This window comes from Salvelinus fontinalis, chromosome 10 (assembly GCF_029448725.1).
Source record: "Salvelinus fontinalis isolate EN_2023a chromosome 10, ASM2944872v1, whole genome shotgun sequence".
Classification (NCBI taxonomy): Eukaryota; Metazoa; Chordata; class Actinopteri; order Salmoniformes; family Salmonidae; genus Salvelinus; species Salvelinus fontinalis.
In genome coordinates this window covers 7981528-7996009 of record NC_074674.1, presented here as the reverse complement: position 1 = coordinate 7996009, position 14482 = coordinate 7981528, and the positions used below count along the sequence as shown (strand labels likewise).

Sequence of the window (14482 nt, the reverse complement as noted above, 5' to 3'; positions counted from 1 at the left end):
GGCCTCCATCATTCTGCCTAGAAGGCCAGTATCCAGGAGTTACCTCTTCACTGTTGATGTTGAGACTGGTGTTTTGCAGGTACTTTTTAATGAAGCTGCCAGTTGAGGACTTGTGAGGCATCTGTTTCTCAAACTAGACACTCTAATGTACTTGTCTTCTTGCTCAGTTGTGCACCAGGGCCTCCCACTCCTCTTTCTATTCTGGTTAGAGTCAGTTTGCGCTGTTCTCTGAAGGGAGTAGTACACAGCGTTGTATGAGATCTTCAGATTCTTAGCAATTTCTCGCATGGAACAGCCTTCATTTCTCAGAACAAGAATAGACGGACGAGTTTCAGAAGAAAGTTCTTTGTTTCTGGCCATTTTGAGCCTGTAATTGAACCCACAAATGCTAATGCTCCAGATACTCAACTAAGCTAAAGAAGGCCAGTTTAATTGCTTTTTAAAATCACAACAACAGTTTTCAGCAGTGCTAACATAATTGCAAAAGGGTTTTCTAATGATCAATTAGCCTTTTAAAATGATAAACTTGGATTAGCTAACACAACGTGCCATTGGAACACAGGAGTGATGGTTGCTGATAATGGGCCTCTGTACACCTATGTAGATATTCTATTAAAAATCAGCCGTTTCCAGCCACAATAGTCATTTACAACATTAACAATCTCTACACTGTATTTCTGATCAATTTCATGTTATTTTAATGGACAAAAAAAGAGCTTTTCTTTCCAAAACAAGGACATTTCTAAGTGACCCCAAACTTTTGAACGGTATATATATATATATCTCTTATTACATTTTTTTCTTCTGAAAAACAGTTTTTACTTTGTCATCATGGAGTATTGTGTGTAGATTGATGTGGGGAAAAAACTATTGACTACATTTTAGAATAAGGCTAAAACTTAACAAAATGTGGAAAGTCAAGGGGTCTGAATACTTTCTGAATGCGCTGTACAAGGAAACGCGATATAGCTCAATGACGTTGAGTGAGCGGGGGTCTGTACGCAGTAAAGTACCTTCCACTAAAAGTTTTGCTCAACAAAAAGTCACATAAGCTTCCCCACATCCAGATTTCTCATCTTTATCAATGAGTCTTCAATGCCCTGGTTTACAGACTCACAGAGCCCCTCTTCTGTTGACTCTGTTTGTTATTCTCTGACTGACAAATCCTCTCTCGCTCTCTCTCTGTCTCTCTCTCTCTCTGTCTGTCTCTCTCTCTCTCTCTCTCTCTCTCTCTTTCTCTCACTCTCTCTCTCTCTCCACTCCCCCTCTCTCTTTCCCCTCTCCCCTCCCGTTTTCCCTCCACTCTCTCCCCCCGTGTCTCCTCTCCTCTGTGTCAGTGTACTAATCCAGTCTTAGATGTGTCTCTCCCGCTTGTCTTTGCTCTGTCAGTTCTCTGAGTGTTTGAGTTAAGTCACAACACCCATCTAAGCCTGTAAACCTCCCATTTCAACAGAAAACAACCCCAGAGCTTTTCTCTCTCTCTCTCTCTCTCTACAAACAAAGGGAATGGGATTGACAGAGTGTCTCTCTTTCATCTAAAACAAAATGATTTATCAGTATGCAGCACCATACAGAAGAGACATTCTCTGCTGTATGTCTGAATGAGCCGTCACATGTATTACTGCTGTGTGTGTGTGTGTGTGTGTGTGTTTGTGACTCACACTGTGATAGAACCTTCAATCTTCATAAACATCAGTACATCAGTATAGCAGTACAGCAGTACATCAGTATATCAGTACAGCAGTACATAAGTACATCATTACATGAGTACAACAGTACATGAGTACATCATTACAACAGTACATGAGTACAACCGTACATGAGTACATCACTACAACAGTACATTACTACAACAGTACACGAGTACAACAGTACTTGAGTACAACAGTACTTGAGTACAACAGTACATCACTACATCAGTACAACACTACATCAGTACAACAGTACATGAGCACATCAGTACATGAGTACACAGTACATCACTACAACAGTACATGAGTACATCACTACATCAGTACAACAGTACATGAGTACAACAGTACATGAGTACAACAGTACATCACTACACAGCTACCAAGGACTGTGGCCTCTCCTACTCCTTGGCCGACGTGAGTAAGACATTTAAACGTGTTAACCCTCGCTGCCGGACCAGACGGCATCCCTAGCTGCGTCCTCAGAGCATGTGCAGACCAGCTGGCTGGAGTGTTTACGGACATATTCAATCTCTCCATATCCCAGTCTGCTTTCCCCACTTGCTTCAAGATATCCACCATTGTTCAAATCAAATCAAATTTTATTGGTCACATTTTTAATTATTTTTTTAATTTTATTTCACCTTTATTTAACCAGGTAGGCAAGTTGAGAACAAGTTCTCATTTACAACTGCGACCTGGCCAAGATAACGCAAAGCAGTTCGACACATACGACAACACAGAGTTACACATGGAATAAACAAACATACAGTCAATAATACAGTAGAAAAATAAATCTATATACAATGTGAGCAAATGAGGTGAGATAAGGGAGGGTACATACACATACAGTATTTAGCAAATGTTATTACGGGTGTAGCAAAATGCTCGTGTTCCTAGCTCCAACAGTGCAGTAGTATCTAAAAATGATTCACAACAATAAACACAAATCTAAAAGTAAAAGAATGGAATAAAGAAATATATAAATATTTGATAACCACCCGAGCCCCGGCCTGTTCACCCTGCTATCATCCAGTAGGCGAGGTCAGTACAGGTGCATCAAAGATGGGACCGAGAGACTGAAAAATAGCTTCTATCTCAAGGCCATCAGACTGTTAAACAGCCATCACCAGCCGGCTTCCAACTGGTTACGCAACCCTGCACCTTAGAGGCTGCTGCTCTATATGCATAGACTTGGAATCACTGGCCACTTTAATAATGGAACACTAGTCACTTTAATAATGTTTAAATAATGTTTACATACTGCTTTACTCATCTCATATGTGTATACTGTATCCTATTCTACAGTATTTTAGTCAATGCCACTCCAACATTGCTCGATCTAATATTTATATATTTCTTAATTCAATTTTTTTACTTTTAGATTTGTGTGTATTGTTGTGAATTGTAGATACTACTGCACTGTTGGAGCTAGGAACACAAGCATTTCGCCAATAACATGTTATTTATTTGATTTGACAACAGTACATCAGTACCGTACATTAGTACATCAGAACATCAATCATCCCTCACTGAGAAAACCACAACTGATTGATGGCAACAAATCCAGACTATGGTACAACCCCTGTTACGTAACTGTTGTACTATGAACACTAAGGTGGTACACACTACCGTTCACAGACAGGTCGATTGGAAAATAGCTTTCTGAACGGAATCCCTTGATGGGCGGGAATATCAGGACCCATTCATCTCCAGCACCCAATGGGATCGCTTTGTTCTCCACATCAAAGGCTCCCATTTCCTCATACAGCGCATTCGGAAAGAATTCATACCCCTTGACTTTTTCCACATTTTGTTACGTTACAGCCTTATTCTAAAATTGATTAAATGTTTTTTTCCCCCTCATCAATCTACACAAAAATACCCCATAATGACAAAGCAAAAACAGGTTTTTAGAAATGTTTGCAAATTTATATACAAAAATATGTAATATAACATTTACATAAGTATTCAGACCCTTCAGTCAGTACTTTGTTGAAGCACTTTTGGCAGTGATAACATCCTCGAGTCTTCTTGGGTATGACGCTACAAGCTTGGCATAACTGTATTTGGGAAGCTTCTCCCATTCTTCTCTGTACATCCTCTCAAGTTCTCTCAGGTTGGATGGGGAGCATTGCTGCACAGCTATTTTCAGGTCTCTCCAGAGATGTTAGATCAGGTTCAAGTCCGGGCTCTGGCTGGGCCCCTCAAGGACATTCAGAGACTTGTTCCGAAACCACTCCTGCGTTGTCTTGGCTGTGTGCTTAGGGTGGTTGTCCTATTGGAAGGTGAACCTTCGCCCCTGTCTGAGGTCCTGAGGGCTCTGGAGCAGGTTTTCATCAAGGATCTCTCTGTACTTTGCTCCGTTCATCTTTCCCTCGATCCTGACTAGTCTCTCAGTCCCTGCAGCTGAAAAAAAACACAGCATGATGCTGCCAACCCAATGCTTCACTGTAGGGATGGTGCCAGGTTTCCTCCAGACGTGACGCTTGGCATTCAGTTTAATCAGTTCAGAGAATCTTGTTTCCAAACTTCTTCCATTTAAGAATGATGGAGGCTACTGTGTTCTTGGGGACCTTCAATGCTGCAGACATTTTTTGGCACCCTTCCCCAGATCTGTGCCTCGACAAAATCCTGTCTCAGAGCTCTACGGACAATTCCTTCGACCTCATGGCTTGGTTTTTGCTCTGAGATGCACTGTCAACTGTGGGACCTTATATAGACAGGTGTGTGCCTTTCATAATCATGTCCAATCAATTGAAATATACCACAGGTGGACTCAATTTCGAGTCTCATAGCAAAGGGTCTGAATACTTATGTAAATAAGGTATTTCAGTTTTTTATTTTAATAAATTGGCAACACACGCAGTAACACACATACACACACACACACACACACACGCACGCACGCGCACACACACACACTGACCTCCTAGCTCCTCTGTGGAGATGCTGGTGAGTTGGAAGGTTTCGCTCCCCTCAGACAGTGTCCGGCTCAGGAGACTTCCAGTGTAGAGCAGAGTAGACCTGACGTGGTGGAACGGCATCTTCTCTCTGCAAAAAACACACTTCTGGTTTGAATGCTGAGGGTCTGTGTGCCAATATATGTGTGTGAAGGAGAGTGCACATCCTCCATCTTTCTCTCCCTCCTCCCCTCTACTCCTCACCTCCTCCTCCCTCGCTCCCAAGTCTCCCTCTCTCCCTGCTTACTCGTCCGCATCTCCCTTCCTCCTCCCCTTCCCTCCACTCATCTCCTCCTTCCCTCCTCCTCCCTCAGTTTCGGTCTCAAGCACCTGGCCCAGAGAGATAAAAACCTGAATAAAGTCCCGTCACTCTCCATCACTTAATCTAACCCTCCCTCCGTCCCTCCCTCCCTCCCTCCCCTCACCTCACCTCCTCAATCCTTGTCATTACCCACGCACGTATATTATTATATTATATTACCACTCCCCCCCTTTATTTCATCCCTCTCTCACTCTCTCTCCCTCCATCATTTATTCTAACCCTCCTGTCAATGTGTCTGACTTCTTCCTGTCCCTCCAGTCCATTTCCACAGAGACAGAGTGGCTCACTGAGCGACCCCACCACCTGACAGATACACCGATGCTCACGTCATGACAAAGACAGTTATCAACAGCAGAGAGAAAGAGAGAGAGAGAGATAGAGACAGAGAAAGGGGGAGAGTGACAGACAAAGATCCCTGAGAGGGAGCAGGAGATGGAGAAAGAGGAGTGTTTCTATACACGGCACTATCTACAGGCCTGTTGCACAAAGAGAGAGAGACATGTCTCTTTACTGCTGGGAGAGATTGAGAGGAAGGCCAGTCTACACACTTTCTTCTCTTCACTTTCCCCCCTCTGCTTTCCTCTCCTCTCCACACAATGAAAAGCGTCCTCTGTTGATTTTGAATCCCCTGTATAAAAGCAGAGGATGAAAGGACAGAAGAGGAGAAATATATGCAGTGTAAAGGGTAAGAGAACTGGGAAATGTAGAGGTATGCTTTGATGACCTAAACAGAGGACATACAGTGCCTTCGGAAAGTATTCAGACCCTTTGACTTTTTCCGCATTTTGTTACGTTACAGCCTTATTCTAAAATTCATTAAATGTAATTTTTTTCTCAGCAATCTACACACAATAAAAAAGCCAAAACAGGCTTTCATAGATTTTTCCAAATGTATAAAAACAACAACAACTGAAACACCTGATTTACATAAGTATTCAGACCATTTGCTATGAGACTCAAAATTGAGCTCAGATGCATCCTGTTTCCATTGGAGTCCACCTGTGGTAAATTCAATTGATTGGACATGATTTGGAGAGGCACACACCTGTCTATATAAGGTCCCACAGTTGACACTGCATGTTAGAGGAAAAACCAAGCTATCAGGTCGAAGGAATTGTCCGTAGAGCTCCGAGACACTATTGTGTCGAGGCACACATCTGGGGAAGGTTGACACTGCATGTTAGAGCAAAAACCAAACTATCAGGTCGAAGGAATTGTCCGTAGAGCTCCGAGACACTATTGTGTCGAGGCACACATCTGGGGAAGGGTGCCAAAAAAATTCTGCAGCATTGAAGGTCCCCAAGAGCACAGTGGCCTCCATCATTCTTAAACGGAAGAAGTTTGGAAACCAAGATTGAACTCTTTGGCCTGAATGCTAAGCGTCACGTCTGGAGGAAACCTGGCACCATCCCTACGGTGAAGCATGGTGGTAGCAACATCATGCTGTGGGAATGTTTTTCAGCTGCAGGGACTGGGAGACTAGTCAGGATGGAAGCAAAGATGAACAGAGCAAAGTACAAAGAGATCCTTGATGAAAACCTGCTCCAGAGCGCTCAGGACCTCAGATTGGGGCGAAGGTTCACCTTCCAACAGGACAACGACCTTAAGCACACAGCCAAGACAACGCAGGAGTGGCTTCGGAACTAGTCTCTGAATGTCCTTGAGTGGCCCAGTCAGAGCCCAGACTTGAAGCCGATTGAACATCTCTGGAGAGACCTGAAAATAGCTATTCAGCGATGCTGCCCATCCAACATGACAGAGCTTGAGAAGATCTGCAGAGAGGAATGGGAGAAGCCTCCCAAATACAGGTGTGTCAAGCTTGTAGCGACATACCCAAGAAGACTCAAGGCTTTAATCACTGCCAAAGGTGCTTCAACTAAGTACTGAGTAAAGGGTCTGAATACTTATGTAAATGTCATATTTCAGTTTTATATTTTTAATAAATTTGCAAACATTTCTAAAAACCTGTTTTTGCTTTGTCATTATGGGGTATTGTGTGTAGACTGATGAGTAAGAACAACAATGTTGTCACACCCTGATCTGTTTCACCTGTCTTTGTGATTGTCTCCACCCCCCTCCAGGTGTCGCCCATCTTCCCCATTATCCCCTGTGTATTTATACCTGTGTTCTCCGTTTGTCTGTTGCCAGTTCATCTTGTTTGTCAAGTCAACCAGCGTTTTTCGTCTCAGCTCCCAGTCTCTCTTTTCGCTCGCCCTCCTGGTTTTGACCCTTGCCTGTATCGTCTCTGAGCCCGCCTGCCTGTCCACTCTGCCTGCCCCTGACCCTGAGCCTGCCTGCCATCCTGTACCTTTGACCCACCTCTGGATTACCAACCCTTGCCTGCCTTGACCTATCGTTTGCCTGCCCTGTTGTTCCGACATCGTCTGCATCTGGGTCTTACCTTCAAACCTGATAGTACGAACTGGCCATGACCGACCCAGCAGACCTGGGCCAGCTGCGCGACGCCATCTCCTCCCATGGAGCCACCATCGGGAGCCCCGTTTACCCCCCCCCCCCACGAACGCTTCAATGGAGAGTCGAGCACCTGTCGGGCGTTTCTAGCTCAGTGTACACTCATTTTTGAGCTTCAGCCCTCCTCCTTCCCCTCGGATTGCTCCAAGATAGCCTATCTCATCACGCTGATGTCTGGGAGGGCTCTCACCTGGACTACTGCTGTATGGGAACAGCATCCGGCCATATGCGTTAGTCTGAAGGGGTTCTTGGGAGAGGTGAAGAAGGTTTTTTACGCCCCGTTCTCCGGGAGAGAAGCTGCCCGGAAGCTAATCCAGCTTCGGCAGGACTCCTGCAGTGTGGCTGACTACGCGGTTGATTTCCACACGTTGGCAGCGGAGAGTGCTTGGAACAAGGAAGCACTGTTCGATATGTTCCTGCACGGCATCTCGGAGGAGGTCAAGGATGAGTTACCTACGGATTTCCATTCCCTCATCGCTTTGACCATCCGAATCGATGGGCGATTAAGGGAACGACGGAGAGAGAGGAAATTCGACTTCGCTTGCGTCCAGGGATTCCACCTTGTCTCCGAGTCATCCCAGAAGTTCCCGACAATCCCGACCTTCCCCGAGAGTCGCCGAAGACGACTGAGTCACCGCTTCTCGAGCCTATGCAACTAGGTAGAGCTGGGCTATTGCCAGCGGAGCGGCAATACAGGATCAACATGAAGAGTTTCCTGTATTGCGGAACTCTTGGTCAATTTGTGTCCTCTTGTCCTTTAAAGAAATCAGGCTCACTGGTAGGAGCGAGTACTCTGGTGGGCCATATGGAGAACTTTCCTGCTTCCCTTGCTCGCACCCCTGTTTATGCCATTCTGCTGTGGGGAAGCATGTCTAAATCTCTCTGTGTCCTCATTGACTCTGGGGCTGATGAGAGTCTTTTGGATCCTAGCCTGGCTTCCGAGCTGAACATCCCCACTCAGCCTCTCTCCACTCCCATGGATGTTAGTGTGCTTGACGGGCGCTCTTTAGGCCGGGTCACTCATATTACCACTCCCATTAACCTACGGGTGTCAGGGAATCACAGCGAGACTATTCAATTCCTGCTCTTCAAGTCTCCTCAGATTCCCATGGTATTGGGATTCTCCTGGTTCAAGTGACACAATCCCCTCAACTGGTCTACTGGTGCCATCATGGGCTGGAGTTCGTTCTGCCACACCCAGTGTCTGAAGTCAGCGCAACCTGCCCTGGGACATCTTCCTGGGGACTCGGAAGGTGCCCCGGACCGCTCCGCCATTACTGCGGAGAACCAGGACCTTCGGGAGGTGTTCAACAAGGCCCGGGCCACTTCGCTTCAGCACCGACCATATGACTGCGGGATTGACCTTTTCCCTAGCACCACTCCGCCCTGGGGATGACTGTACTCGCTGTCGCGACCGGAGACCAAGGCTATGGACACCTACATTGGGGACTCCTTAGCTGCAGGATTTATACGTCCTTTGTCCTCTCCCGCCAGCGCAGGATTCTTCTTTGTGGAGAAGAAGGACAAGATCCCGTGCATCGACTACCGGGGACTCAACGACATAACGGTGAAGAACCGCTACCACTCATGGCCTTGGCCTTCGAGCCGCTCCAGGTGGCCACTGTTTTTCCCAAGCTGGATCTACAGAATGCCTACCATCTGGTGCAGATAAGGGAGGGGGATGAGTGGCAGACCGCCTTCAACATGGCCAGCGGCCACTACAAGTATTTGGTCATGCCATTTGGCCTCACCAACACCACAGCTGTGTTCCAGGCTCTGGTAAATTATGTTCTCCGTGACATGTTGAACTGGTTCGTCTTCGTCTACATTGATGACATCCTCGTCTTCTCCCGCTCTCCTCAAGAACAGGTTCTCCACGTCCGAAAGGTTCTTCAATGCCTCCTACATAACCAGCTGTTTGTTAAGGCAGAGAAGAGCGAGTTCCATCGCTCCACCATCCCTTTTCTGGGGAACATAATCTCCGCTGGGAGTGTCCAGATGAATCCCGGGAAGGTGAGAACGGTGGTGAATTGATCTCAGCCTTCGTCCAGGGTGCAGCAGCAATGTTTCCTGGGGTTCGCCAACTTATGGTCGCCGCTTCATCTGGGGTTACAGCACCCTGGCTTTCCGCCTGTCAGCACTCACTTCTCCCAAGGTTCCGTTCACGTAGTCCCATGCTGCTGACCGGGAGTTCCGGGACCTCAAACATTGCTTCACCACTGCTCCCATTCTGGTTCATCCTGACCCCTCCCATCAGTTCATGGTGGAGGCCGATGCGTCGGATGTGGGGACGGTCCTGTCCCAGCGTTCTTTTCTGGACCTGAAGCTATACCTTCTTCTCCCATCGCCTCGGAGAAAAACAACAATGTGGGAAATTGTGAGCTTCTCGCAGTGAAGATGGCATTGGAGGAATGGAGGCACTGGCTGGAAGGGGCGGAACATCCGTTCATTGTACGGACAGACCACAAAAATCTGGAGTATCTCCGAACCGCCAAACACCTCAACTTCAGGCAAGCTAGATGGGCCCTGCTCCCTCTCATATCGACCGGGATCCAAGAATGTCAAGCCGGATGCACTGTCTCGCTGTTATAGCCCCACAGCTATTACCCCGGAGACCATCCTTCCCACCTCGTGCCTGGCAACGGCACTCAGCTTGGTTATAGGGAAACAGGTCCGGGAGGCACAGCGTTCCCAGTCGAACCCCGGGGGGGGGGGGGGGGGGGGGGGGGTTCGTGCCTGACACGGTCCGCTCCGCAGTCCTGGAGTGGGCCCACTCCTCCTAACTGGCCTGCCACCCGGGTTCCCACCGGACCCTGGCTTTTGTGCGACGACGCTTTTGGTGGCCCACCATGGTCCCTGACGTCTCCGCATTCATCGCCGCTTGCACAGTGTGTGCTCAGAACAAGAATCATCGGCAAGCTCCGGCTGGCCTCCTGCAACCTCTGCCTGTCCCTTACTATCCCTGGTCCCACATATCCCTGGATTTCATCACGGGGCTCCCCCCGTCTGAGGGCAACACTGCCATCCTGACTGTGGTCGAGCGGTTTTCCAAGGTCACCCACTTCATTCCTCTCCCCAAACTACCATTGGCCAAGGAGACGGCCCAGCACGTCTTCCGGATCCATGGACTGCCCGTGGACATGATCTCCGACCGGGGTCCCAGTTCTCGTCCCAGTTCTCAAAGGCGTTCTGCACCCTCATTGAGTCATCGGCCAACCTGTCCTCTGGGTTCTACCCCCAGTCCAATGGCCAGTCGGAGCGAGCCAACCAGGACCTTGAGACAACACTGCGCTGCCTGGTCTCGCCAACCCCACCACCTGGTGCCAGCAGCTTGTGTGTGTGGAATACGCACGCAATACCATTCCCTGCTCTGCCACGGGCCTATCGCCTTTTGAATGTTCCCTGGGGTATCAGCCCCCGCTCTTCCCCGAGCAGGAGGAAGAGGTCGGCGTACCTTCTGCCCAGATGTTTGTCGGCCGCTGTTGTCGTACCTGGAGGGGACCCCGGCTCCATGATATCGTCTCGGGCAGAAGGTATGGTTATCCACCTGGGATCTGCCCTCCGGGTGGAATCGCGCAAACTCTCCCCATGGTTTATTGGCCCATTTCCCATCTCTAAAATGATTAGTCCCTCTGCTGTTCGTCTTCTGTTGCCCCGTAGCTTTTGAATACACTCCACTTTTCATGTGTCCCGAGTTAAACCCATGTCTCACAGCCCTTTGCCCCAGCCCTTTGCCCCTATTCTGGTTATCGACCCCTGCCTGCCTTGACCTGTCGTTTGCCTGCCCTGTTGCCGTAATAAACATTGTTACTCCGACACAATCTGCATCTGGGTCTTACCTTCAAACTTGATAAATGTAATCAATTTTAGAATAAGGCTGTAATGTAGCAAAATGTGGAAAAAGTCAAGAGGTCTGAATCCTTTCCAAATGCACTGTAGGTTTAAAATGTTTCATTTGAATATGTCTATGTGAGGGCTGCAGGTTAATGTGTGTGTGTTCTAGGGGGAGGTACTTAAGCCCATCTGCTCTTGGTTCTAATCCTGTCCCACTTGCTCAGGTGCACGGTGAAGGCCCTCAGTTCGCCACAGCAAATAGATGTTCCACATTCCGCTAACGAGCCACACACAAACACAGTGAACTATAACCTTACACACAGTGAACTACAACCCCCACAAACCACCATAAACAATGTTCTCTGTATCTGCCTGTCTCTGTCTGCCTGTCTCTATATATATATCTTTGTCCGTCTCTCTCTCTCACCCTCTCCCTGTCTCTATATCTATCTTTTCCCCTCTCTCGCTCTCTCTCTCTGTCTCTCTCTCCCTGTCTCTATATCTATCTTTCTCCCTCTCTCGCTCTCTCTCTCTCCCTGTCTCTATATCTATCTTTCCCCTCTCTCGCTCTCTCTGTCTCTCTCTCCCTGTCTCTATATCTATCTTTCCCCCTCTCTCGCTCTCTCTCTCTCCCTGTCTCTATATCTATCTTTCCCCCTCTCTCGCTCTCTCTCTCTGTCTCTCTCTCCCTGTCTCTATCTATTTTTCCCCCTCTCTCGCTCTCTCTATATCTATTTTTCCCCCTCTATCACTCTCTCTCTCTCTCCCTGTCTCTATATCTATCTTTCCCCCTCTCTCGCTCTCTCTCTCTCTCGCTCTCTCCCTGTCTCTACATCTATTTTTCCCCCTCTCTCTCTCTCCATGTCTCTATATCTCTTTCCCCCTCTCTCGCTCTCTCTATCTCTTGTCTCTGCTTAGAGCAATACAAATATGCTAAAATAACCTCTGAATTAGCTGTGGGATGAAAAGAAGGAAACATTAACTCTGTTGCTTGGAATCAGACAGACTCAGACGTGAGGTGACAGGTTGAGACTGCAGCGGGAAACCTCTGTGTCATGTATTATAGAATTGTTGTCTGGATACAGACTGCCAACACAGGTTTAGAACAGGAGCGGAGAGTGACAGTCAGAATAGGATGAGTGTCTCTGTCTGTCTGTGTGTCTGTGTGTCTGTGTGTCTGTGTGTGTGTGTGTGTGTGTGTGTGTGTGTGTGTGTGTGTGTGTGTGTGTGTGTGTGTGTGTGTGTGTGTGTGTGTGTGTGTGTGTGTGTGTGCGCGCGCAGAGGCCCCATAGGATGGAGAGAAAGAAAGACAGAAGAGGTTGGGGAGAGAAGAGAGGGGGCAGAGCAGCCACACACAGATTGAAGGGAGAGAAGAGAGGGGGGAGGGCGAGAGAGAGAGAGACGTGTTGCTCACACCTTAGTCGTTCCCGGTGGACAAAGATGCATTAGTGGTGGAGGAGAGGTCAAGGTCGGTACAATATCTATCACACGCCATTAAACACACACACACACACACACAAACACACACACGCACACGCATCTTCGATTATACACCTACACACTGTGACATAACCATTGACGCAGCCTGCAGGTTGGTCAAGTCTTCTCTTGCTGGACATCTAAGATAAGTTGACGATAGTAGAATATCCAAACATGTTGTCTAAATGTGATCAATAGACGTTGAACTGACGCCTGTTCCCAGTGGGAAACATGTTGTCTAAATGTGATCAATAGACGTTGAACTGACGCCTGTTCCCAGTGGGAAACATGTTGTCTAAATGTGATCAATAGACGTTGAACTGACGCCTGTTCCCAGTGGGAAACATGTTGTCTAAATGTGATCAATAGACGTTGAACTGACGCCTGTTCCCAGTGGGAAACATGTTGTCTAAATGTGGTCAATAGACGTTGAACTGACGCCTGTTCCCAGTGGGAAACATGTTGTCTAAATGTGATCATACTCAAGAAATGTCCTGTGCCTGACGTTGGTCGAGTTGTTAAGGCCACCGCCCTCTACATATGCAGTCCTCAGCCTGCATGGAATGGAATCCTGGCCCTTTGGTCTTCTCCCTATCATCCCTCTGTCTGTTATGTCGGTACTGTCTGTACTGTACTGTCTGCCTGTGCTGTCGGTACTGTCTGTCTGTCTGCACTAACATTTCCCTGCAGGGGCAGATTGGCCATCTGGCAATTCTCTCAAATGCCAGATGGGCTTGACAATTTTTTAGTCGGTGGACTGGTCGGAATTGACACACCCAAAAATATTTCAATAAAAAAGATGGCCGTGAGCCTGTTAAGATTTGTGTGTTAAGATTTTTGTGCAATTTCTGTTATACTAATATATAATGATGAGCTTTTGGCTGATCAGTGGGCAACGGCCGGCCCAAGATGAGCAGGCCCGGTTTTCTGATTGGCTGAGCTGAGGTCATACAAACTCACATTCCATTTCAAACGCGGCATCAGCCTAGAGACCTGGTCCGACTCTAGTATCAGTTAGACAGCCAAGATCAAAAACTAAAAGAGTGACTATATGTTCTACGTTGTCACTTCACTCCAAACGTCTTCATTTTGTTGACGGCTCGCACAGCGATGTTGGGTGGTGTGGATAAGGTGTGGATAAAATGTCAGGGCCGAATTCTTGTCCCAGTCTGCCCCTGTTTCCCTGGTCCCTCTACCTGCAATTGAATTCTTAACAGCTGACCTGGACAGGCAGGGAGGGCAAAACAGCTGGACTGACAATATAAACTTTCATCTCCTTTATCTGCATACTCAGCCCTGTTATTCAACACATTTCCAAAATATCATGTTCACTGTAGTCTATGTTATTATGACTCAACACAAAATCCGCCTGTGGAAATGAACTCTATAAGGCTCAACCAGAGCCATATATATAGATCTCCAGACACAACATTCACGTTCTCCTCAGACACCACAGTGGTGGATACAGTGAGTTCCATCTAGTGACTGTCAACTACTGTCGGTAAAATGCGGAAGACCTGGCTGAATTTGTTTATCACTATCAGAACATAGGCCTACCGAACTCTACCTGTTCACCGGAAATAACAACAGGAGCAAAGCCAGTGTTGTTTTTCTTTGGGAAACACTCTGATTAAGAATAACAGGCTACTGCAAATTGTGATATCTTTCTATACTGTCACTATGCTGACATCCAGTCACTGTAGTCACATTGCACTAGCTGT

General features: G+C 47.3%; 1 protein-coding gene across 2 annotated transcripts in view; it reads right to left on the bottom strand.

Annotated features, from left to right (window-relative positions):
• caln2 (calneuron 2) overlaps positions 1 to 14482 on the bottom strand; it is a 67736-nt gene that overhangs the window by 50390 nt on the left and 2864 nt on the right. For both annotated transcript variants that reach the window (XM_055935616.1, XM_055935615.1), the window contains exon 2: positions 4621 to 4745. In XM_055935616.1, the coding sequence (XP_055791591.1) occupies positions 4621 to 4738 (118 nt within the window). In that variant the 5' untranslated portion in view covers positions 4739 to 4745. The remainder of the gene's footprint in view (positions 1 to 4620; positions 4746 to 14482) is intronic.